Source organism: Gopherus flavomarginatus, chromosome 4 (genome assembly GCF_025201925.1).
Source record: "Gopherus flavomarginatus isolate rGopFla2 chromosome 4, rGopFla2.mat.asm, whole genome shotgun sequence".
NCBI classification, from domain to species: domain Eukaryota; kingdom Metazoa; phylum Chordata; order Testudines; family Testudinidae; genus Gopherus; species Gopherus flavomarginatus.
The window spans coordinates 213,547,792-213,573,281 of NC_066620.1; the positions used below are offsets into that span (position 1 = coordinate 213,547,792).

The following is a 25,490-nucleotide window of genomic DNA, read 5'->3' on the forward strand; positions in this document are numbered from 1 at the left end:
GAAGCTCTGGAATGGGTTCCCTAGGGAGGTGGTGGAATCTCCTTCCTTAGAGATTTTTAAGGGCAGGCTTGACCAAGCCCTGGCTGGGATGATTTAGTTGGTGTTGGTCCTGCTTTGAGCAAGGAATTGGACTAGATACCTCCCGAGGTCTCTTCCAACCCTAATATTCTATGATTCTACAATTCTATACTAAAACATATACTGTTTGCTTGTACCCAACTTACCAAGAGATCCAGATGGTTCTGAATCAGTCACCTGTCCTCCTCATTATTTATCACTCCCTTCATCTTTGTATTGTCTGCAGACTTGATCAGTGATGACTTTATGTCTTCTCCCAAATGTTAAATAGCGTAGGGCCAAGAACTGACACCTACAGGACCCCAATGGAAACACACCCACTTGAAGATGATTCCCCATTTACAGTTACATTTTGAGACCTATCAGTTAGCCAGATTTTAATCCATTTAATATGTACCTTGTTGATTTTGTATCATTTTAATTTCTTAATCAAAATGTCTTCTGGTACCATGCCAAATGCCTTACAGAAATCTAAATATATTACATCACTATTACCTTTATCAACCAACTTTGCAATCTCATGAATAGAAGATACCAAGTTAGTCTGACACAACCTATTTTCCATAATTCCATGTTGATTGTCATTAATGATATTACCCTCCTTTAATTCTTTATTAGTTGAGTCCATATCAGCCTTTCCATTATCTTACCCTGGGATCGATGTCAGGCTGGCAGGCTGATAATTATACGCTTGGTCCCATTGACCCTTTTTAAATAATGGCACAACCTTAGCTTTCTTCCAGTCTTCTGGAACTTCCACAGTTTTCCAAGGCTTACTGAAAATCAGTACTAATGATTGGGAGAGCTCCTCAGCCAGCTCTTTTAAAACTCTTGTATGCAAGTTCTCTGGTCCTGCTGATTTTAAAATATTGAGCTTTAGTACTTGTTGTTTAACATTCTCCTGGTTGCTATTGGAATGAAAAGCATATCATAATTTGATCTGAAAACATCATAGAGCTTTTTCCCAAATACAGACCGGAAATATTTATTGAACACTTCTAACTTTACTGCATTATTAGTGTCAGTTCTGCCATTTCTGCCAGTTATGCTAGGATTCCCTTAGTTCCTAATATACTTTAAAAACTCCTTATCGTCCTTAACTCAGCTGGCCATAGATGTCTCCTTTTCCTCTTTGCTTCCCTTATCAATTTTCTCCTATTCCTAGTTTCTGATTAGAGTCATTACTGTCAGCTGTCCCATTCTTCCATTTATTATATATGAGTTTTTAAAAAAATTATACCTGCTTTCACTTTCTGCTTCTAAGTCCAGTTATTTTTTGTTGTTTTTTTTAAAGCAGTGTAATGTTCTTTCTCGATTTGTGGTTTTTGGGGCATGCATATAATATTCTTAAATAGTTCATAATTATCATTCACATTTTTCTGTTTAAATTCTTTCTCTCAACTGAATTATCTCATAATTGTTTTCAGCTTTGTGAAATTGGTGCTTTTAAATCACCAACTATATGCATTACTGGTTTATACTTTATTCTGTTTGCACATAACAAATATAATCAAATTGTGATCCCTTGTATCTAAGCTACCACTAATTTTTATTTTTGTGACCAATTCCTCTTTATCTGTTATGATGAAATCTAAGACAGGATTCCCCGGCATTGGAGGTTTTAATAGTTCCAAAACAAATTTTTTCAGAAATGTTTGCAGAAAATGATGAAATTTTGACTTTTCATTCTGATTCGGGATGGAAGGAAATTTTGACATGTCCAAATTTCTTCTGGGATGGAAATTCTGAATTTTGACCATCTCTAAACAGGAACCTCAGACAGGAATCACTTGGTGAATTTCTCTGCCCTGTGCTATCCAGAAAGTCAAATGAGATGATCATGGCCTTGAAATCCATGAATCGGGGAAGAAGGCACATGGCAAACTGCACCTCAGTCATGGCGCTTGTGTGTTTTGGGGCAGGGGCCTGCCTTTATTCCATGTCCATTAGGCACCTCCCACACTTCTGGGCATTTGCTAAATGATACTTGGCAGCGATGGGCAGAGTTGTGCATGTTTTCCATCTGCTGCTGCTACTGCTCTGCCTAAAGAGAGCCACTAACCATCTTTACGTGTCATATTTCAGGGCCTCCAGGACCAAAAGGAGACCAAGGCAATGAAGGAATGGAAGGTGAACCTGGAGTTCCTGGTTTACCTGGACTAAGAGGTAACAGATCATGTGCTAGGTGCCCACAGGAACTGCTCCAAAGCTCATTGAAGTCAATAGAAAGATTCCCGTTGACTTCACTGGGCTATGGCACGCTGTTAGCACTACACAAATAATAAATACCAGTAACACAGAGATGAGCAAGACCCATTGGGTACCATCCCTGCAGCCAATACAGGCTTGTTTCCCACAGTCGATTCTCCAGCACTTTGTCCAGTCTAGTTTTAAATGACTCAAATAATGGCATTTCCATCACATGCTTTAGGAGACTGAGCCGTAAACTAGGAGATCTCATTGTCCCCCTGTGCGCCTGATTTTTATGGTTGGCTTAATTCTATTCTGTTAGTATTACAACACATAACTACATTTGAGTGGTTTTGTAGAGGCCCAGGCCTATCAAGTGGTCTTGCAATGTGACCTAGAGGTTCGGACACCGGCTCCACAGGCAGTCAAGGGACTCCTACCCAGCTGTGCCATTGATTTGCCATGTGCCCTTGCTAACTCGCTGCCTCAGTTTCCCCACTTGTAAAACTCAGGATACAGATGCCAGCCCTCCTTGAAACAAGCACCTCGAGGAGCTCTGGATAAAACACACTACAGAAGGGCTAATTATTACCCCTAGTTATGTCCCCCTAGACAATTCCTCTCCCCCTCTTCTGCAGCATTCCAAATATTTTGGAGCAACGATCCTGTTCCCCGGGCTCCTGAGCATGCTTAGAGGCTGACTTCCAGAGATCACTGCCCTGGAGACTCAGCCCATATTACTTCTTGATCTCTTTCCCCTCTATAATCTGATCCCCTTTCTCCTTCCATTAAGTGAGGTTGGGTGGGATAGTTTGACTTCTTTTTGGTGCCCCGGCTGTATTGCCCCAACATGCCCCCATAGAGTGACCCCTGAATTAGGGCAGGCTCATGGGTGTCCATCAGCCATACCCACAGGCATCCCAGATAGGGAGGCTGCCCAGGTCCTTGAGCCGTTTTAGGAATTAGCGCTTCTGGGGTTGGAGAGGGAGTGGCACATCTGTCATCATTGGCCAGTCGCTGCTGACCAGCGCTGCGATGCCTTTGCCATACAAACATCATGATTTGGGTACGGAGCTAAATAAACTCCCTTCTTTGCATTCCTGTGGATGCCCCCACGTGCTCAGAGACGCAAGGTGAGCCCTTGTCTCTGGCAGTGCTGATGGCTTGCTGGGATATTTCCCGGGCCTGATAGTCTGGCAGGGCAAAATGTCTGTCTGCCAGCATGGTCTTTTGATATCCTCCAATGCTGCTTTCATTCACTGGAGTACCAATTTAATGTAAACACACTAAGCATCTGATTGCCTGCTCCTTTCATAGCCGCACCCTGCACGGGTCAGTGGAACTGAAGTTTGCAGCAAACCGGTAACTTCTAAGCAGATGGTTTGCAGGCAGGAAACAAAGAGTTAGTATCAGCGACAGTAAAACCAAAGGCAGCGGGAAGCAGCCGCACATGGGGTCCTGAAAGGCTGAGGAAAGGGAATTTGAGATCCTGGTGGGGCTGGGGATCTGGACCTTTCTTAGGGGCTGCGTGGAACTTTTTCAAGTTTCAGGAAACATTTTCCCCCTTCATTTAAACCATTCTTTGTCAAGGCAAATTCAATTAAAAACAAACGGAAAACATGTTTTTCTAAGTGGAAGTCTGTGTGTTAGTCAAAAGGGGCTGAGACAAACATCAGAACTCCCAGAACCAAACTGAATCAGACCACAAAAGTTCTGAGCCTCGTTTAGTGACTGGCCTGGATGGATACAAACTTCCCCAAAGTTTGGGGGTCTTTTTTTCAGCCCCTTTCTAGTTCTGATCCAAATCTAGAATTCCAGATTTGCGAGCAAGTCTTTTAAGTGGCACAACCAGTATCATAAAGCAACCTGGAGAAGTCAGATGGGGAAAAGGCCTATTTGACCATGCAGTTTATCTCCTAGGCGATGCAAGGCTGTTCCCTCCAGGGTATTCTCCAGGCCTTTGTCTAGCCAAGTGATGGAGCTTTCACACCTTCCATTGGGAGACTATTACACAGCTTCATAGACCTCCCTCCATGTGTCAGGATGCCATGGGGGAGAAGTCCTTCCACCCCCCACATCAGACAGTTTCCCATTGAGCATGTGAAGAAAAATCACTGGGTTAGGCATCTAATCCCATTTACACCCCAAGACACTGACAATATCCAAATGACTCTCCTTTCTCAACACCCTGTCAAATGGATCCTGGCAGCGCTGCTGGGGTGCAGAGAATCCCACAATCCATCAACATACACAGGGTCAGCCAACACATTCTCTGTTTCATCCCACCTCCCATCTGATGAAAGAGTCCCTCTCAGCTGGCCGTGAATACTATTCTCTCGCCTGGAGAGGACAGGCTGGGTTTGACCATGTCAGCCCCGTGCCACGTTGGCTGAGTGCATGCATTCCTGTCATTCTCTAGTGGCTGGATTCACAACAGCTGCTCCTTGCTGCTGGCCTTCCTCCTATAGCTCCGATGCTTAAAGGCATGGGGTGTGCTGCTAGAAGCCCTGTGTTCAAGCCTTGCTGAATGCTTGGGCATGCTAGGCTGGATGGTCTTGTAAGACACACTCCTCCGCCCCAAGTGGGACTGTAAAACCTGCCAAGCTGGCATAAAAACCCATCTGTTCTACTAAAGAGCTTGTCAGCAATGGCTGCCCATGTTTGCTTCATGCTCCTTGACAGATTAATGGCTGTTTTTATTTGGGTTTAATCAGCATCACAAATGGATCATCTGGCGGCTGCTGCTGCTGCTTTTTTGGTTTGTTTTTTAACTCTTTAACATTTGTTTCAATTTTGAAACTTGCGTGTACATTTCCGCCATTGCTGACTCCTTTGCCTTTCACACAGGATCAAAGAAATTCTCCCAGCCACACACCACCATGGTCTGGGGTTTAGAAAGGAATTCAGCCTGTGATGGGGTGCAGGGGAAGTATGTAAAAGGCTACCTAGCCAGCATTAATTCCCCTTGTGCATAGCACCTTCCCCCACTCAGACACCTCAGACAGCTGCAATTAATCAGATCCTGAAGCCCCACGCCTGCCCTGGGAATTATGATGTCCCTAGAATGCGGCACAGAAAGGTTTAGGGCCTAGTCGGTATCCCCTGGCATCGATGGGAAAACTCTCATTGACATGGGCTGCTAGGATGATCAGAGGAATGGAGAACCTGCCTTGTTAGAGGGACTTCAGGAGCTGGGCTTGTTTAGTCTAACCAAACAAAGGCTGAGGGGAGATGCGATTGTTCTCTATAAATACCTCAGAGGGATAAACACCAGGGAGGGAGAAGAGTTATTTCAGTTAAGGGCCAATATTGACACAAGAACAAATGGAGAGAAATTGGCCATCAAGATGTTTAGGCTTGAAATTAGGCAAAGGTTTCTCACTGTCAGAGGAGTGAAGTTCTGGAACAGCCTCCCAAGGGGAGCAGTGGAGGGCAAAAAACCTACCTGGGTTCAAGACTGAACATGATAAATTGAGAGTGTATATGTGGGGAGGGGGGAGAATGATACTATGGCATGTGACTCATCCATGACTTCTGTTAGCATCTACAATGGCCAGAGATGGGGACACTAGCTGGGGAGGGCTCTGAGTCACTACAGAGAATTCTTTCCCAGGTGTCTGGCTGGTGGGTCTTGCCCACATGCTCAGGGTCTAACTGATCATCATATTTGGGGTTGGGAAGGAATTTTCTCCCAAGTCAGATAAGCAGGGACCCTGGGGGAGTTTCACTTTCCTCTGCAGCATGGGGCATGGGTCACTTGCAGGTTTAAACTAGTGTAAATGGTGGATTCTCTGTCACTTGAAGTCTTGACATCATGATTTGAGGACTTCAGTGACTCAGCCAGAAGTTCTGGGTCTGTTACAGGAGTGGGTGGGCGAGGTTCTGTGGACTGCGAGGTGCAGGAGGTCAGACCAAATGATCATATTCCAGAAGACTGGAAAAGGGCAAATATAGTGCCCATCTATAAAAAGGGAAATAAAAACAACCCAGGAAACTACACACCAGTTAGTTTAACTTCTGTGCCAGGGAAGATAATGGAGCAAGTAATTAAAGAAATCATCTGCAAACACTTGAAAGGTGGTAAGGTGATAGGGAATAGCCAGCCTGGATTAGTAAAGAATAAATCGTGTCAGACCAATCTGATAGCTTTCTTTGATAGGATGACGAGTCTTGTGGATAAGGGAGAAGCAGTGGATGTGGTATACCTAGACTTTAGTAAGGCATTTGATACGGTCTCGCATGATATTCTTATCAATAAACTAGGCAAATATAATTTAGATGGGGCTACTATAAGGTGGGTGCATAACTGGCTGGATAACCGTACTCAGAGAGTAGTTATTAATGGCTCCCAATCCTACTGGAAAGGTATAACAAGTGGGGTTCCACAGGGGTCTGTTTTGGGACCGGCTCTGTTCAATATCTTCATCAACGACATAGATGTTGGCATAGAAAGTACGCTTATTAAGTTTGCAGATGATACCAAACTGGGAGGGATTGCAACTGCTTTGGAGGACAGGGTCAAAATTCAAAATGATCTGGACAAATTGGAGAAATGGTCTGAGGTAAACCGGATGAAGTTCAATAAAGACAAATGCAAAGTGCTCCACTTAGGAAGGAACAATCAGTTTCACACATACAGAATGGGAAGAGACTGTCTAGGAAGGAGTATGGCAGAAAGAGATCTAGGGGTCATAGTGGACCACAAGCTAAATATGAGTCAACAGTGTGATAGTGTTGCAAAAAAAGCAAACGTGATTCTGGGATGCCTTAACAGGTGTGTTGTAAACAAGACATGAGAAGTCCTTCTTCCGCTTTACTCTGCGCTGGTTAGGCCTCAACTGGAGTATTGTGTCCAGTTCTGGGCACCGCATTTCAAGAAAGATGTGGAGAAATTGGAGAGTGTCCAGAGAAGAGCAACAAGAATGATTAAAGGTCTTGAGAACATGACCTATGAAAGAGGGCAGAAAGAACTGGGTTTGTTTAGTTTGGAAAAGAGAAGACTGAGAGGGGACATGATAGCAGTTTTCAGGTATCTAAAAGGGTGTCATCAGGAGGAGGGAGAAAACTTGTTCACCTTAGCCTCTAATGATAGAACAAGAAGCAATGGGCTTAAACTGCAGCAAGGGAGATTTTGGTTGGACATTAGGAAAAATTTCCTAACTGTCAAGGTAGTTGAACACTGGAATAAATTGCCTAGGGAGGTTGTGGAATCTCCATCTCTGGAGATATTTAAGAGTAGGTTAGATAAATGTCTATCAGGATGGTGTAGACAGTATTTGGTCCTGCCATGAGGGCAGGGGACTGGACTCGATGACCTCTCAAGGTCCCTTCCAGTCCTAGAGTCTATGAATCTATGAATCTTGATGGTCCCTTCTGGCCTAAGAGTCTATGAGACTTCCCTGGCTGCAGCACTAGGCTCTGAGGGTTCACTTCACCCATGCAGAAGGACCAGCACAAGGCCCAAGTACTGCTTAAGTCCCACTGACACCCACAGATGGTGCATAGTCCTTGTACTAGCTCTCTGGGCGGGAAATACGTCACCCTGAGTGAGCTGCTGGGGGCACAGGTGGGCTTGACGGGACAGGACAGAGTCAAGATGCCATGGTTCCCAGTAACTGGCACTCTCAGAGGAGCATATTGACTAGAGTGGGAAAAGTCCTATGAGATTGAGACACGTTGCCCAGTGCTAAGTCAGTTCAGGGTTCTTTAAAGGCCCTTTAGGGACACTGTGGGACGGACCCAGGAGATCGGGGCATCCTGTGGATTCTGGAGCAGGTAGTAAGTAGCCACCCTGCTCCCATCTCATGACCTACGGGGAGGTTGCTCTTTTGCATTAGGCTGGGTCACTCTGCACCAAACCCGAGCCTCTGCGAAGGCACCTGAAGTGTTGCAACTTGAGCTGTAGATGTACCAACGGGTTCTTCACCGTGCAGGTTCAGATTAGGCTTGGGCCCAGACTAGAAGCCTCGATCCAGAGCCCCACTGAACACTGGGGAGTTAGGGATCTGTGTGTGAGCTTTCTAGTGCAGGCCCGTCTCCGGTTCTCATCTGCCAGGAGAAGTGAGGGGATTTGGTTTAGCAGGATGGCGGGATGGAGAGGGCGCGTCTGTCCTTGGTCTCACGCTGCCAGGTGGGCCCGGCAGAGCCAGTTAGCACGTTGCCAGTTTGGTTTCTTGCTGTAATAACAATACCTTGTCTCTTGTTCGTTCTCAATCCAGGGCTCCCTGGGGAGAGAGGGCCTCTGGGACCACCTGGCCTGAAAGGAGACAAAGGAGACCTCGGCCCGTACGGCCCTGCTGGGATGCGGGGATTCAAAGGTACTGTTCAGGGTTCATGCTCCAGGCACCTTGGTTCTGTCCGGGCTTCCCGAGACGTGTTGGCTTTGGTGACACCTGCTGGTCAAATGTAGAGGAGAGACGATATCTCCCAGTTGCCCATATAAGGCCTGTTAATTAGTGGTGCTGAGCCCCTGCCGCTCCTCCTTAGCTTCGGTGGGAGCTGAGAATCAGGCCATTTAGAGGCCTGGGATGAAGGAGGATAAAACAGGGCCAGGATCCACCCAAACTCTGTGCACCTGGACTTGCATCAAGCTTTTTATACGTCCCTCAGGGTGGGAGGGGAGTTCTTACGTGCACACTCACTAGTTAGCCAGATATCGGTGGGGTGGGGGGTTTCCTGCCACCTCTTTTTGGTTTCTTGTGGTTTTGAAGAGGCTCATTATATCCCAGGTTAAAAACAGGTGTGAGATCATGGAGCGTAAACAGTTATTTTGATGCCATGGTACAGCTACAGTTTATGTACCTATTTTAGCAGAGCAAATGAGTAAGTAGGCTGTCTAAAAAAATCGCATACTGTAAACATAAAAAACACCCATAAGAAATGGTTATGTTTCCAAAACACACACTTTCTGACTCAAACAACGTTTATTTTAGCTTACGGTAGCCAAGAAAGAATCAAAGTCAAGTCCCCTTAGAGGAGCACAGTGTATGTGTGTCTTTGTAACACTCTACAACAGCTCTAAAAAACAAAATGGCTGCTCTCTCTGCAGATAGGTGCTGCACTTAGAGATTTAAAGGTACAGAAAATGAAAGCATCATCATTTCAAGCCAGGTGCACCCACAGAAAGTTCCCAGTGAGGCCTGCTATTTCCTGCTTTGCATTAGAACCCCAGAGGGGTGAAGTGTGTGTATGTGGGGAGGTGGTCAGGCAGGGTTAATGGCACACAATACATGCCTTTCACACAAATAGACAACCCTTAACACATAAACACAGCAATTGCCATACAGCCCCAGTTAGTCTGATGTCTTGTCTCTAATAGAAATCAGGAAGGTGAAAGAAACCCTCCAGTGAACACTTGTGGAATAACCTGCCCTGAAGAGAACTTTCTTCCTGACCCCAGGCAGATACTGGTGTGCTTCTGCTATGAAACATGAGGGTTGATATTCCACACACATTTTTTGTCCTGTTCCTGCAGATGATAGTCATATAAATGTCTCAACTTTATAGGAATTCGACTATGCTCTTAACTTCCATAATATACTGTGGCAGTGAGTTCTCCAGGTTAACGGTGCATTGTGAAAACAAAAGTGTCTTCTTTTAACATACCTCTTGCTCTGAATCACACACACGCACCTGGTGCACCATCGGGGAAGTACCACAGAGAATGAAACCTTTCAGCTTTTCTGTACATCCATCAGAGAGGAGACTGCATTAGATGGACCTCGGGTTAGGAACTGCCAGTCTGGATCAATCTGTCTACTCCCAAATATGTACTCAAAACCACAGTAATTACCACCAGCATCATTCCAGTCCATTGAAGGGACCAGTTCCTCCGTCTGTCCCTCGTTTCACGCCACCCTTGTAAGAGGAACTATTCCAGGCTGGTACACCACTCCCCCAGATTGCAAAGCAAAGTTGCAGCCCCAGGAAGCTCTGTCCTGAAGGGAAGAGATATGGGAAGAGAGATTTATTGGTGACATCGCTAAGTGGAGAGGAAGCCACACAAAGATCTCACAGCTGCAGCCCTAGGTAAAGAAGGTGTCCTGCATATTTCGATCCTCGTAATGCAAACCAAAGAAGAGCAGATAGGGGAATGCAGTAGATGGTACTGACTAGCTCTTCTTCAGCTCTGAGGCTCTGTAGAAGAGGGAGAAATTAATTCCCTGGGGCTGGTTGTTTTGCAGCCAGGGAATGGTGGTCAGGCAGAAGAATTTCCTTGACTTCCCTCCTACAAGGGTGAGTTGGAACTGGTTGCACTCTGGGGTGGAAACAGCCCCCACCCCCGCCCCTTCCCCAATAACTCAGTATGTCTTGGTTAAGTTGGCTTGGCTTTGTTTGCCAGGTAAATATTCAGCGGTCTGCAATGGGCTAATCATGTGCAAGGTGTCCCGCTGATTTGCTCATGTCACCCTCTCATCATGGGCCACAGAGGATATAAGCCCTAATATTACTACAAATAGGAAGGATGTGGATTACAGAAAGGATGTGGACAAATTGGAGAGAGTCCAGTGGAGGGCAATATAAATGATCAGGGGGTTGGAGCACATGACTTTTGAGGAGAGGCTGAGGGAACTGGGATTATTTAGTCTGCAGAAGAGAAGAATGAGGGGGGATTTGATAGCAGCCTTCAACTACGTGAAGGGGGGTTCCAAAGAGGATGGAGCTCGGCTGTTCTCAGTGGTGGCAGATGGCAGAACAAGGAGCAATGGTCTCAAGTTGCAGTGGGGGAGGTCTAGGTTGGATATTAGGAAAAACTTTTTCACTAGGAGGGTGGTGAAGTACTGGAATGGGTTACCTAGGGAGGTGGTGGAATCTCCTTCCTTAGAGGTTTTTAAGGCCCAGCTTGTCAAAGCCCTGGCTGGGATGATTTAGTTGGTGTTGGTCCTGCTTTGAGCAGGGGGTTGGACTAGATACCTCCTGAGGTCCCTTCCAACCCTGATATTCTATGATTCTATGAACTAAGAGAAATTCTCCTTCATCTGGAGTCTCAGGGGACTGAGAGCTTGCAAGAGACAGTCCAGAGTTCTACTGCCAATCAGGGCCAGCTCTAGGTTTTTTGCTGCCTCAAGCAAAAAAAAATTTTGGTACCTCCCCTGCCCCCCGCTTTTTTTTTTTTTTTTTTTGGCTTTTACACGTTTGCACTTTGCAATGTTTTTTGTTTGTTTGTTTGGGGGTTTTTTTTGACTGTTTAAAATTTTAAAAAAAACAACACCAGATAGTAATTTTCATCTCAGCATTTTAGCCATATAACCACTGGCACCGACGCAACACGGAAATTGGTGTGAATGGCGCCGATAGGGCAGCACAGTACACACAAGTAATCGTGATTCCTGATTTAATTAATCAATAACAATTAACGTTTAGACATTTACGCACGTTCACATTATGACACGATATTTTTCACATCATGCTCCTGTCACGCTACTGGAGATTTTTTTGATCTTCATGTATTTTTTTTTCACACATTGGTGGATTTTTCCAAAAATAAAAAGGATGGCCAGAATGCCGCCCTTGGAAATGTGCCGTCCCAAGCACGTGCTTGCTTTGCTGGTGCCTAGAGCTGGTCCTGCTTCCAGTGTTGCATCTGTGCAAGTGAGCTGGTGCCTGCGATGTGTGCTTTTTCTGTATGCAGCCATGGATTCATTAAAATAAGGTAATGGGATTCCTGGTAGCTTATAGGTGAAATTCACCAGGCTGGAATAGTAGCACTTTGTTTAGCCGCATGGAGGTGTCCCGTTGACTATGCAGCACTATGCCTGTTTCATGGCCCCCGGGGTGTGCTGCAGCATACTAGCACTGGGAGGGGAGATGTTTGAAACTCATGCACCTCTGCAGAGGGGTGTGCTGTCCCTGTTGCATCCTGCAAACATGGGAGAAGAGGTGGGATTCCAGACCAAAAGGGCAGTGCCAGCAGGACGGAGAGCCCTCCTCTCTCTGTGTCAGGCAATGGCGAAACAAGGATGCAGAAGGGCTCCCGGCTCTTCCAGGCAGATCTGGGGCACCATGATTTTGCCTTGTTCCATCCGTGCCACAAACCAAATGATGCTGCTCCAGCCCCAGAAATATGTCAGGATCCTTGGATCATGATCCTCAAAATCAAAGACTGTCCTATAAGTCGTGGAATGAGTAGCAACCCCGCCCCATTATCACTTTGGCGACCACGTACCAGATCCCAACCTAGTTTGTCAAGAGGGAGAATCTGTTCTCCGCATTGACCTCCAGACGTCTTCTGTTCGGCACCATCTTGCCTTCAAAGAGTATCTGTGCTCCGAGGGCTACACTGGCTCTTCAGATCTCCCAGCTGACTAGACAATGTTTGCGCAGTGCTTGGAAGACAGAAAACACTTGACACTGTGAGTTGCTGTTATTAGCCCAGGGCTCCCTCTCGCTGGAAAAGAACAAAGGATCCGTAAGCCCTGGTATGTCTGTGCAGGGACAGGACTGGAGCCAGCTCTGGGATATGTGCAGAAAAACACAGCTAGCTTCCTTCTCAGCCTGCCCATGGCTTGATGCAGACAGGAGGTCCCTCACAAGTGTGGGCCTAGCCCTAGGAAGGATGTTGTGGTGCTGAAAGGGAGGAAGAAAGAAGAAGGGAGGATGAGAAGCTGAAGGAACGAAAGAATACAAGGGTGGGTTGCAGTAGCTCCAGTTTGTTTTCTTTGTTTTACAACCGCTGACAATTGTCCTTACTGGGATTTTTAGAGATGAGAACAGTCCCTGAGGGCATGGGGCTTCAGCATCCATGGCAGTGCCACTCAGCAGGCTTGGTAGCCATCACGCTTGCGCTCAGTCACAAGGTACAGGCTTGATGCAGGAACCACTGGCCGGTGTCCTGCAGCTGGTCAGACTAGATCAGGAGTTCTCAAACTTCCTTTTCTTTTTGCTGGGACCCCCTTTGAAAATATTTCAGGCTGTGATGACACCCGCCCCCAAAATGTGACTACCCTCCTCATACCAGGCCATCCTTACTTCTGCACTGCTGCTGGTGGCAGCACTGCCTTCAGAGCTGGGTCCTCAGTCAGCAGCCGCCCAGCCTCTGGCCGCCCAGCTCTGAAGGCAGCACAGAAGTTAGGGTGGCAAAACCGCAACCTCCCTGTAGCAGGGTGGACCCCCGCTCCTGCCCTGAAGGGTTAAAAATAGTCCGGGGAGGGGGCTGTGGCTGGAGAAAGCAGCTTTTAGGCTGGGCTGATCAGGGCAAAATGGCTGCAGCTGGGGCCGTGCCCCAAACTGAGCAATAGGGCCTTATAAGAAGGCCAGGGAAGCCAGGAGCAAGCAGTCTTCCTCTGCCTGTACAGGGAGATGGGCCTGGCTGCAGAGAGCTAGAGACAGGGTACCGGAGTGAAGCAGGGCTGGGGAAAGGCTGAGGAGCTGGGGAGCTCCACCCTGGAAAGTGCCAGGCTGCGGCCTAGCACAAGATCAAGAGGTACTGGGGGTTGCAGAGGGCAGCCCAGGGGTAGGCCAAGGCAGCAGGTCCAAACCCTCCTTGCTAGTGATGAGTAGGCTGATACTGCAGTCTGCCCCAGGGCGCAGGGCTAGACGATGGCTGGTGGTAGCCTTATACTGAGGCGAGGTGAGGATAGTGGGTGGGAATTCCCTGGGGAGGGGAGACCCTGAGAGAAAGGGGTTACGGCTGGGGGCAGCACCCCAGCTAACAGGGCACCGGGGTCCTGGGAGGGACACGGGGGCCAGAGGACAGGCGGATCACTGGCCTGCAGAGGGCGCTCTGGAGCTGGAACGAGCTAATTCCCGAGTCACCAGCAGGAGGCGCCGCAGGGGTGAGTCCGCTCGTCTACACTCCCCTACAATAGGTTTGTGACCCCCTTTGGGTTGGGACCCCTTGTTTGAGAAATGCTGGACTAGATGATCATCACAGTCCTGCGTCTTTTTCAAGAGCACTGCAATTCTTGGGGGGCAGCAGCAGCCCCGATATCACAAAGGAGCTAGCGATTTGTGGTTACAATGTGGCTGGAAGCCAATCACATCACCTGCTTTTTGGCATCCCTCAGCCAAACCCACATTATAGTTATGGTCTGTGGTTTCCTTTCCTTTCTGAGACAAGGGGACGGTAGATTTTTCTCATCGACTGTTGCCAAATAACGGCTTGACAGGCAAAGAGTATTAAGCAAAGCTGAATTAACCTTTACTTCAGTCCCGGGCAAACACCCCGCCTCTTAACCCTGGAGTATGTTATTAAATACACATGTTTCCTGCACACCCATCCCAGTGTGTGTGTGTGTGTGTGTGTGTGTGTGTGTGTGTGTGTGAGTGAGTGAGAGAGGGAATGTTTGAGTCCTCGACCCTGTAAATGTTTGTCCAACTTGATTAGACCCATTCAAGGCCAAAGTCTGCGTGAAAACAAAATTTGCCCAGCGGAAGGAGCGGCTCTGCTTTCCAAGAGTCCAATAAGGAATTGCATTCTCTGGATGGACAATGTTATTAGAGTTGCGGTTTGAACCTGCACACATAAAATAAGTACATTAAAGTGTCCTGTGTGTGACTTAACGACTTCAGCGTGGGCCTGTCGGGAAATATTACACTGGGAATCGCAGCCTATGATCCGGGAACACTGCCAAACCAGACGGGCTTTGTTTTTCTCACGGTAGGATACGCTTTTCTTGTGTTCAAGATGATGTTTGAGAAACTCCTTCAAAAGGCCTTTCCTCTTTTAGTGCCTGCCCTTCCACTCCTCATCGTACATAAGGAAGACAGTCTCAACCCCCGTCCATCATCTTTCCAGTGAACTCTGTTGTCAAGATCATTTCATTTGCTGAAACCAGTCTATAGTCATTGCTATGTGCCCTGAGCTGGGACTCACACTCTGAGTGTAAAGTCTGGCTGCTGAGTAAATAGTTTTCGTTAGCTACGTTAATTTGATGGCCAGGACATTAGGAATCAGCCTCCTTTGTGCAGAAATAAGAGAACGGGGCTTGTTCATTTTCCCCACTCATATTGGCTCGATAGATATTGATCTACTTGCTGAATGCATCTTAGACCCTAGCAGGCTATCTCCAAGGTTCGCATATCACACTAGGGCTGGGGACAGGAAGGTGACTTTTTCCAAGGTCAGGCTGGATCTCAAACATGGTTGTCAGAGCAGAGCCGCAAGCAGGGTGGGAAAAGTCATGGACTTCTCCTGTACTGCAGTAGTATCTGCCTGTCCATCCACCTAGGTACTTACATGATCTTCATCTTGGTAGAGAAGCCATGAATGGGCCACAAGGGATGGATCACTTGATGATTCCCTGTTCTGTTCATTCCCTCTGGGGCACCTGGCACTGGCCACTGGTCTGACCCAATATGGCCATTCGTATGTTCTTAGAGTCTGCTGCTTGGTTTAATGAGAGGCTAATTAGTCACTGTTGGTCTCAGGTGGGATATGTCGCTTGGCCAGCAAACCCTGGGTTTGTAGGGGCGAGACAGCACTTTTCCCACTGGGCAGTAAGTGATTAGGTTAAATTCACCTGGATCTGATTTCTGATTGTCCTGGGCTTCTGGGCAATAAGGCTGCTGGGGCCTATATGAGCAGGGGCGGCTCTCAGCATTTTGCTGCCCCAAGCATGGCAGCAGGCTGCCTTCGGTGGCTTGCCTGTGGAGGGTCCGCTGGTCCCACGGCTTCGGCGGATCCTCCGCAGGCAAGCCACAGAAGGCAGCCTGCGTGCTGCCCTTGCAGCAACTGGCAGAGCGGCCCCTGTGGCTTGCTGGCCCAAGCATGCGCTTGGTGTGCTGGGGCCTGGAGCCGCCCCTGTATATGAGATCATGAGACACAATTTATCTTGCCTCTTGCAGGTCTAGGCTTAGACTAATCGCTTGATCTGATCTGGCCCCTATAAGAGGCCCCTGGACTTTAGGTGAATGTTGCCGTCCTTGAGGTGCTGCCCTCAGGGGGTTAGAAACGACGGATTTTCTTTACCATCTAAAGTAGTGGTCCCCAACATGGTGCCCGTGGGCACCATGGCAGCTGCCGGGGCATTTATGTGTGCCCGCCTAGTGCCCAGCAGGGGAGAGAAGCTGCAGCCCCATGCCTGCCGGGGACAGAGAACTCTAGGCCTGCAGGCTGCGGGCGCCGGTGTTCTCGGTCCCTGGCAAGCACGAGGCCCGCCTGGTGCCCAGCAGGGGAGAGAAACCACGGTCCCGTGCCTGCTAGGGACAGAGAACTTCGGGGCTGCAGATGCCAGTGTTCTCTGTCCCTGGCAGGCACAAGGCCCGCCTGGTGCCCAGCAGGGGAGAGAAGCCAGGCCCCGCGCCCACCGGAGCCAGAGAACTCTGGGGTTGCAGGCTGTGGGCACCAGTGTTCTCTGTCCTCCGGACTTCTCTCCAGCTTCTCTCTGCACTGCCCAGAACTGGCGCCAAAAAACAAACAAACCCAAAACCAAAAAAACAAAAACAAACCCCCCCACTCTGACTCTGCAGAATGGATGGAATGCCGCCCCATAGCATGTGCTGCCCCAGGCACGTGCTTGCTCCATTGGTGCTTGAAGCTGGCCCTGTATGTGAGTAATTGCTGGCGCCCGCCACACTCTTCTGAAAACACGAATGTGCTACTGGCCACAAAAAGGTTGGGGACCACTGATGTAATGTGTAAGCTGGTCCCCTGGAGGGGTCACTGGTCCATGTGCAGGAGGGGATGGAGGCTGCATGACCGAGAATACCCCACGCTCTAGGGTTTAAACATTTAGAAATTTCCTCCCCGCTGTATTCATGATGGAACAACCCAGTGTTCCTGCCCACGTTCCCGCACATGGGATCCCTTGTCCTTTTTCTGACTGTCGTCCACAGATGGCCCCTCCTAGCAGTTCAGGCTCAGAGGTAGATGGGGAAGGCCTCAGCTTCCAAATCTGGGTTTCAAAACTCCCCAAGTTTCAGGGGTGTTCAGATCTGGGGCACTGGTCCAGGTCTATCTCCAATAAATGGTCAAAGACGTTGGCGGTAATTGCTGAATTTCTATGATTTATAGTCCTTGCTGTGACTTATAGGAAGCAGACACATGGGGAAGCAATACCCCAGTTCCGTGCTTTCAGTGAAGGGCTGGTTTTCTGGACTAGTAAACTTTCACTGACACAATGCTTTCTGTCTGTGCATACTCAGCATAGTCATGTCACCGCTGAAATGCAGCCACGTTTGGGGTGGAGTCCTGCACCCAGCCAGAACACTCCACACTGCACCGTGGCATCAGGAGGGGAGATTTTAGCTGTGGGCACTGGGACAAATCCCTTCTTGTTAGTAGCACCACCGGTAGAATAGATAAGACCTTGGTTTTAAGATCTCATGAAAAAAACACCCCCTACCCAATCCAAAGCCTGCCCAGAGGTCAGTTTGTCTACCTGGGAAGTACCACGCAGAGGAATTGGATGGGAACTCTAACCAGTGCAGGAGTTTGGCAGCTGTTACTAGAGCTAATTCTGATTTTTGACTTAGCCATTTCAGCAAACAGAAATGTGATATTGTTCTGGCAGGAGCCACCAAGTGGCGCTGTGACACAGAGCCTGGCCCATTGCTGTTCTTGGGGTGCATGTTATGGTCAGTCTTTGAAGAAGTGCGGTGTTGTTGTTAGCATTGTGCACGTCTATGAATAGAAGCATTGCGGCTTGCAAGCAGCAGAAAGTTAGATGCACTGGGCGATATTGGTGCCCTGCCTTAATCTCTCTCACTGGGATCAATTCGTAGGGCAGCGTTGCTCCCTGGGAACGGGGCTTGTCTGTATGTCATTTGTGACCACCTCTGCTTCAGGACTGGTGCGGTGTAAAGAAACAAGCTGCACTAGCAATATGCCCAAACTCCACATCACTGATGTCTGCTGCAGTGGGAGGCCAGCCTGAAAGGCCCTGACATCTGCTACCACTCAGCAGTGAGGTGACAATATGTGTCTCCCACAAATTCCATCCCTGCCACCCCTCTCTGGACCCCTGGGTGAATCCCCAGAACACACCCTACTACCTCTCATGCAGGGGTGCAGGAGCAATTTTTATAGTGGGAGTGCTGCTGATGGAAACCATGTATCTGGTGTTTGTTATTACTACTTCAAGCCAGGAGATGTGGCAGAACTCCCAGCACGCACAGTCCCATCATGTCAAGAGGCAAATATGCCCTGTCCCCTTTCTGGGATGGGGTAGGGGTCATTATAGCCCCGCGGTTAAGTCCATTCAACCTCGCTAAGCCTCGGGGTGGTGTGGCCTATGAGCCAAAGTCAATATGGCTGCCTTTCCCTCAGGGCTGGGTGGTGTAATAGCCAGAGTCAGTATGGGTGTCCTGAGCCTTCCGGTAGGACAAAGCTGCCAACAGTCTAGGAAGCTCAGCCCTCAAGCAAGGCGGAGCTACAAGTTGTCTAAGGATCAGGGGCTCTCTGACCCTTTATGTGGGATAGAGCAGTAGACAGTCTATCGCCTGGTGTTTTGGCTCAGGTAGGTGGCAGACAAATGCAGGCCTCTTGGCCTAAGGTGGGAAGGCTGCCGCCCTTGGGGTGGATATGGCAGCAGGGGGTAAGGAGGACCCGGGCCCACCCTACTCCACCAGGTCCCAGCCCAGGGTCCTAACAGGGCAGATGGTTCCGCCACTGGGTCAGCAGGGATCTGACTGCAACATGCTGACAGCACCCGACCCAATGGTCAGTCCCCCTGGCCACTTCCTACCCCATCTCCTAGTGTGGTGGTCTGGGTGTCCCCAGTGTCTCACGGTTCCTCGGTTCGGGCAGTTCCCAGCAGTTCCAAGCTGTCACGGGCATCCTCTTGTGTCGCAGTGGGACTGGTTTCCACAGGCTGGGGTGTCAGCAGCAACCAGGCTGGAGTTGGCTGGCTGCATCCTCCCTCTTCAATGCTCAGCCTTGACTGAGCTCCCTTTATACCTGGTGTGACGGTGCGTGCTTCATATGATGTTATGAAAATATGCTAATGAGGGAATATAATGTAACTGGAACATGCTTCGTGCAAAAGGTCTCTTGTAAGGCATCATTACAAAGCTTATAATCTACTGAGTGTGGTCATCCTATTTGTATGAATGTATCATTCTTGTATCTGAAACTAGTGAATATAACTCTGAGGGCCTATTTTAATTATGCAAAGTGTGGGCCATTAATGGTGGGTTAGAATCTTAATGGCTCCCATCAAGTAGGAGTGGGCTGGGAAGAATGAAGGCTTGGGGTCTTACAGTGACACCTGGTACTGGAATCCATCTTTAAGCTGGTGCTTTTCCATTTAGAAGGAGGGGTGGGGACCCAGAAAGACAAAAGATTCCCGCCTTGTTCCAAAGCTATACAAGGGGGTGGAACAGAACAAAGGGGGCTGCAGTCATGAGAAATCCCCTAGCTACCACCTGCGCTGGAACAAGGGCTGCACCAGGGGAAAAGATTGGGCCCAGACTAGGAAGGAGTCTAGTCTCTGATAGAAGCTTATTGGAACATCTCTGAGGATGAGATTTGATCTGTAATCAGTTTCCTAATGTATTAGGCTTAGACTTGCGTGTATTTGTTATTTTATTCTGTTTGTTATTACTTGGAACCACTTAAATCCTACTTTTTATACTTAATAAAATCACTTTTGTTTATTAATTGCCCCAGAATGAGTAATTAATACCTGGAGGAGCAAACAGCTGTGCATCTCTCTCTATCGGTGTTATAGAGGCTGGACAATTTATGAGTTTACCCTGTATTAGCTTTATACAGAGTTAAATGGATTTATTTGGAGTTTGGATCCCACTAGGAGCTGGGTGTCTGGGTGCTAGAGACAGCAGCACTTCTTAAGCTGTTTTCAGTTAAGTCTTCAGCTTTTGTGGGACATGGTTCAGACCTGGGTCTGTGTTTGCAGCAGGCTAGTGTGTCTGGCTCAACAAGACAGGGTACTGAAGTCCCAAGCTGGCAGGGAAAACAGACTCAGAGGTACTCTCAGCATATCAGATGGCAGTCCCAAGGGGGTCCCTGTGACCCAACCCGTCACACCTAGGCTGTAGTTGGAGCATGCCCAGCAGTGCTGAGAGGGCATGGCCTCCTCAGCCAATAGAGTGGGGATAACCCCTTCCAGACCAGCATGGGGCAAGAGTGCCCTGTCACGCAGCACCACTGCTGTCTTGGCAGAAAAAGGACACAACTACATTGTAATGATATCAAGGAGATTATTGCTGAGGCTGCTGGACACAGACAGACCCTGTGGTTCTCTCTGGATCTCTAGCTCCCAGACTGACTTCCAAGGCCTGTGCTGTCTAGGTGTCAGCACACAAGGGTCTGTCAGTCACAGAATGGACCACTATATGTCAAACACCTGTGTACTTCGGTATAAGATCCATGAACTTTAACAGCTAGATGAGCTAACAGAGACAGGCGGGGAAATCAGAGGTAAGAGGCTGCACTCTCTGTTCTCTGATTGAGCTGTCTCAGAGGGGGAGAAGGGCAGATAAGCCTTCCAGGAAGCCGAGGAAATAAAAGGCTGTTTATGGGTGTCATAAACAGATAGCTAAGGGTTAATGTCTCTTTCACCTGAAGCACCTGACCAGAGGACCAATCAGGAAACCGGATTTTTTCAACTTTGGGTGGAGGGAAGGTTGTGTCTGAGTCTTTGTTTTCTGTCTGCCTGCTTTCTCTGAGCTTTGGAGAAGTAGGTTCTGCTTTCTAATCTTCTGTTTCTAAGTGTAAGGACAAAGAGATCAGATAGTAAGTTATATGGTTTCTTTTCTTCGGTATTTGCATGAATGTAAGTGCTGGAGTGCTTTGATTTGTATTCTTTTTGAATAAGGCTGTTTATTCTATATTCTTTTAAGCAATTGACCCTGTATTTTGTCACCTTAATACAGAGAGACCATTTGTATGTATTTTTTCTTTCTTTTTTATATAAAGCTTTCTTTAAGACCTGTTGGAGTTTTTCTTTACTTCAGGGAAATTGAGTCTGTACTCACCAGGGAATTGGTGGGAGGAAGAAATCAGGAGGAGATCTGTGTGTGTTGGATTTGCTAGCCTGATTTTGCATTCCCTCTGGGTGAAGAGGAAAGTGCTTTTGTTTCCAGGACTGGGAACGGAGAGGGGGAGTCACTCTGTTTGGATTCACAGAGCTTGTGTCTGTGTATCTCTCCAGGAGCACCTGGAGGGGGGGGAAGGGAAAAAGGATTATTTCCCTTTGTTGTGAGACTCAAGGGATTTGGGTCTTGGGGTCCCCAGGGAAGGTTTTTCAGGGGGACGAGAGTGCCCCAAAACACTCTAATTTTTTGGGTGGTGGCAGCAAGTACCAGGTCCAAGCTGGTAACTAAGTTTGGAGGTTTTCATGCTAACCCCCATATTTTGGACGCTAAGGTCCAAATCTGGGACTAAAGTTATGATAATGGGGAGATGCCAATGCAAGCAAAGAAGGCCAAGACAAATTCTAAAATAAGCAAGTGAATCTAAGCGCATGGAGCACAATGCATTTGCCCTGGCCCTGCAGGATGAAGGACGTGGCCGAGATGGAGCTGCCGGGGAAGGGGACCGTGGAAGAGACCTATGTCCAGTGTCTCATGGATGCAGCTGCTGAGGCTCCTGTTCCTGGGCTAGTCAGCCACAGGTTCAGTTCCCTGCCTAGCGATGTGGGGGGTAGCACCATGGAGACCTCACCCCTGGTCCTTTCTTGGAGCAGCAAGGAGGATTTGGATGGGGGAGACCTTCAGCTGGTGTGAACTGGCATTGAAGTACATTTGCATCTGCCGAGATCTGGCTCAAAAAGCTGCTTCCATTAGCAAAAGGTGATGCTTAAACCTAAAGGCATCTACAAAGAGTCTGCATGCTGCATCTAAGGACAGCAATCCCAGCATCCTCCCCTTCCCAGCAGAAGGCGGGGCTTCCCTAAGCACCGCCTACCCTGTTCTGATCCCTGCCCCACCCCATGCTGGGATCGTGATGGGTAATGTGTTCATCTCCAGGATGCTCTGGAGAGAGAGACGGGGTTAAGAAGAAGAGGAATGGTCCATACAGCACCCGGGCCATATCTGCAGGGAGATGGTGGAGATGGTACCCAGGCCTTGTGCTGCTTCTCCTCCCTCTAAATGATCCAGATGAGCCAACCCAGGAGCAAAGTCCATCAATGAGGCGGCAGCAGGCGGGATGGAGATGGCTTCTGAGTGAGCCAACACGGAGTTAAGGAGAGGCAAATGGGGCTGAAAGCCGCCAAGCGGCGTGCACATGCTTGGCTTCCGGACAGAAGGAAACAGGAGCGCTGAGTCTGGGCGCAAGACGGGGCTTGAAACAGGAGTGAGTGGGGCCTGCAGCCTGACTGTCAAAGCCGTGCCGGGGCTGCGCAGGGACCCTGGCGTTCAGTGTGTCTCTTGGACTTAGCCACTACAGGGCCGGACCAGCGCCCCCCACTGAAGGAATGGGCCAGCCTGAGGCCATGGCCTAGGAGAGACTGATGTTGAGGTTATTTTCTCCATCCTCCCGATGCAGAATTTCCCCCTGGACCTTCTAATGTCTCATTTTAAATTCCCCTGCCAAATGGGGCTCCTACCTTTCCACAGCATAGCCTTTCTCCTTCCCACTTTGGATCAGATCTCACTGTTAGAGAACATTTCCAGAGATGCAGCTTGGGTTTTCCTTTACTCATTGTCACCCCATTGCTTCCAGCTCCATTTCCTCAAATTAATCCACACCGTCTCCTCCCTCCTTGGCATTTTATCCTTCAAATACTTGTACTCAGTTAGCAGCACCTCCTGTAGCTGTTATGTGGCTAACCTCTTGCCCTGCATCCCTGCACGCTGTGAAACAGGTGCTGGGTTTCTTCTCAAAGGTGGCTTCCTGGCCCTGGAGGAGGGGCATCTACACCAGCTCTAGTTAGAGAATGGAAAGTATTTTCCATGGAAAAATTAGAAAGAAATAGAAAAAAAATCTTTTTTTTTAAGTTTTCTCACAAATAAATCAACAAAATCTGGAGTTTTTGAAGGAAAGGACAATTGTGTGACTAAAAAGGCTGGATTCTGTGAAGAAAGAAGGTTTAAAGCAGCATACACAGTAAGCACGTGAAGCCCTGTAGAAAGGGGCATTTCACACTGGGCTAACACAGAGGGCATCCTGTGGATGGTGTCCAGTCTAATGGATTTGCTGTAAGCCAATCAGAGCACTGGGTTATTCAGGCAAATAAGCTTTGAGTGGACTTCGCAATCCCTCCCTCCCACAAGCCCGAAATGTGAAGGGGGCAGAGATTTGGGATGGTGGAGAACCAGTTGGTGGTTACGGGTCTATAACCAGACTTCCAGTAACATGCATTGCATGCTGGATAGCAGCATCTCTGGCCTCTCTCCTGCTGTTCTCTGTTCTGCACTCATCTGCTTTTCATCAGCAGAGCCAGCTCCAGGCAGGTTTCTTCCATTGGACACAGCTGAGGCAGCCCCTGGGAGCAATCATCTTCCCAGAGCCTCCAGGCTAAAGGGCAAGAATTTCCTGCATGGATTTTTTTTCATTGCAACTCGTGTGTGTTGTTTGTTGTTACCACGCGGAGACTAAATAGAAGGACGTGTCAAAGCCGGGCCTGGATATCGCTTGCAGCATCCGCGTTGAAGGGCTTGGGCCAGGGGCAGCTTGCAGATGGTTCGCGGAGACTACCAGCAATCATGGCAGTGCCCTTTCGTTCCTCTTCTCGCTTCCCTTCCAGTGACCTGCCAACAAGTGTGGGAGGGTGGAGAAGCAAAGGGTTTTAATAGGGGACTGCGATCCGGTCTCTGGGTGTCATGTGTACTTGCCTAGAGCAATAAATGAGTGCATTTTAAATGCATCTCAAATAGGGCAGGGTTTTGTCCTACAAGTTCCACTCAGGACATAATCTATAGGAAGCAGCATCGGCCGAGGAAGGAGCAGCCCATGCTCCGTGGCAGTTCTGGAATGGCCATACATTGCGTATGATGCAGTGTAGCTGGTAGGTTTGAGCGCAGTACGTGGAACGGATGGGAATGTATAGGAAGATGGGTACTACCATTCTCCATCTAGGCCTCTCTCATGCCTCTGATAGTAGCCAACACCAGATGCTTCAGCGGGATGCTATGCACACAAGCCTCACGCACACCATTAGTAACAGCTGTGTTTATGTAACCAGTGTCATGACACTCTTGTCTGACTCAATTACAACACCACAGATTGGTTGTGTGCACCTGGCATCATTCCTTCACCACGCAGCCATGTGTCATCTGTGTTTGTGGGTCCCCACCCATCACCCCTTCTAACCATGTTTGTTTCAGAGCATGCTGGGAAAACTCTGGGCAGCTATCCCATAGTGCCTCAGGAGTGGCCTGGGGGACATACCTAGAGAGGGATGTCCTAATGCACAGAGAGAAGAAAAAACAGCCAGTCCATTCACACAAGCACAATGAAGGGATTCGCACAGCAAATAGCAGTGTGAGGACATGATTGCTGGAAGACAGCCACGTGCAATCCAAATCACTGACAGAGATGATACACTGTTCATTATCATGGTTACTAACCATATATCAACCAGGCTCAGGAGTGGCGCCTGGGTTTTTGGCGCCCTAGGCGGGGGTTCTTCCACGCTCCCAGTCGGCGGCGGCAATTCTGCGGCTGGGGGGTGTCTTTCCGTGCTCCCGGTCTTCGGGGCACTTCAGCGGTGGGTCCCGGAGCGAGTGAAGGACCTGCCGCAGAATTGCCGACGAAGACCCGGAGCGCAGAAGGATCCCCCGCCACCGAATTGCCGCCGAGAGCAGCAAAATACCACCCCCCCAAATCCTGGCTCCCTAGGTGACTGCATAGGTCACCTAAATGGAAGCGCAGGCCCTGACCAGGCTGTGTCAGGACACAGCATTATGTTTAAAGCCAACTTGGTTACAGAGTAGAGGCCTTAATTCACCAGGAGCATGACTAGGGCTGGTCAAAAATTTTCCACCGAGACACCTTTTTTTTTTTTTTTTAACAAGAAAATGGGAGTTTGACTAACCCACGTTTTTCGTGAGATGTGCCTGCTTTCCATGGAACATCTCGATATTTGGTCAAAAAGGCAAATGCCCCAAAACCTGAAATGTTTTTGGCCAAAACATGAAATATTTCAATTCAAAATTGTGCTGCTGCACCTCATGGGAGTTGTAGTTCAGATGCCTTATGTTCACACTCTCTTCTGTGAAAAACAATGAGGAGTCCAGTGGCACCTTAAAGACTAGCAGATGTATTTGGCATAAACTTTTGTGGATAAAAAACCCACTTCTTCAGATGCATGGAGTGAAAATTACAGATGCAGGCATAGATATACTGGCACATGAAGAGAAGGGAGTTACCTTACAGG

General features: G+C 48.5%; 1 protein-coding gene across 3 annotated transcripts in view; it reads left to right on the top strand.

Annotated features, from left to right (window-relative positions):
- Positions 1-25,490, top strand: part of SCARA5 (scavenger receptor class A member 5) — a 156,818-nt gene that overhangs the window by 96,575 nt on the left and 34,753 nt on the right. For all 3 annotated transcript variants that reach the window (XM_050948851.1, XM_050948849.1, XM_050948850.1), the window contains exons 5-6: positions 2,164-2,244; positions 8,487-8,585. In XM_050948851.1, coding sequence (XP_050804808.1) covers positions 2,164-2,244; positions 8,487-8,585 — 180 coding nt within the window. The remainder of the gene's footprint in view (positions 1-2,163; positions 2,245-8,486; positions 8,586-25,490) is intronic.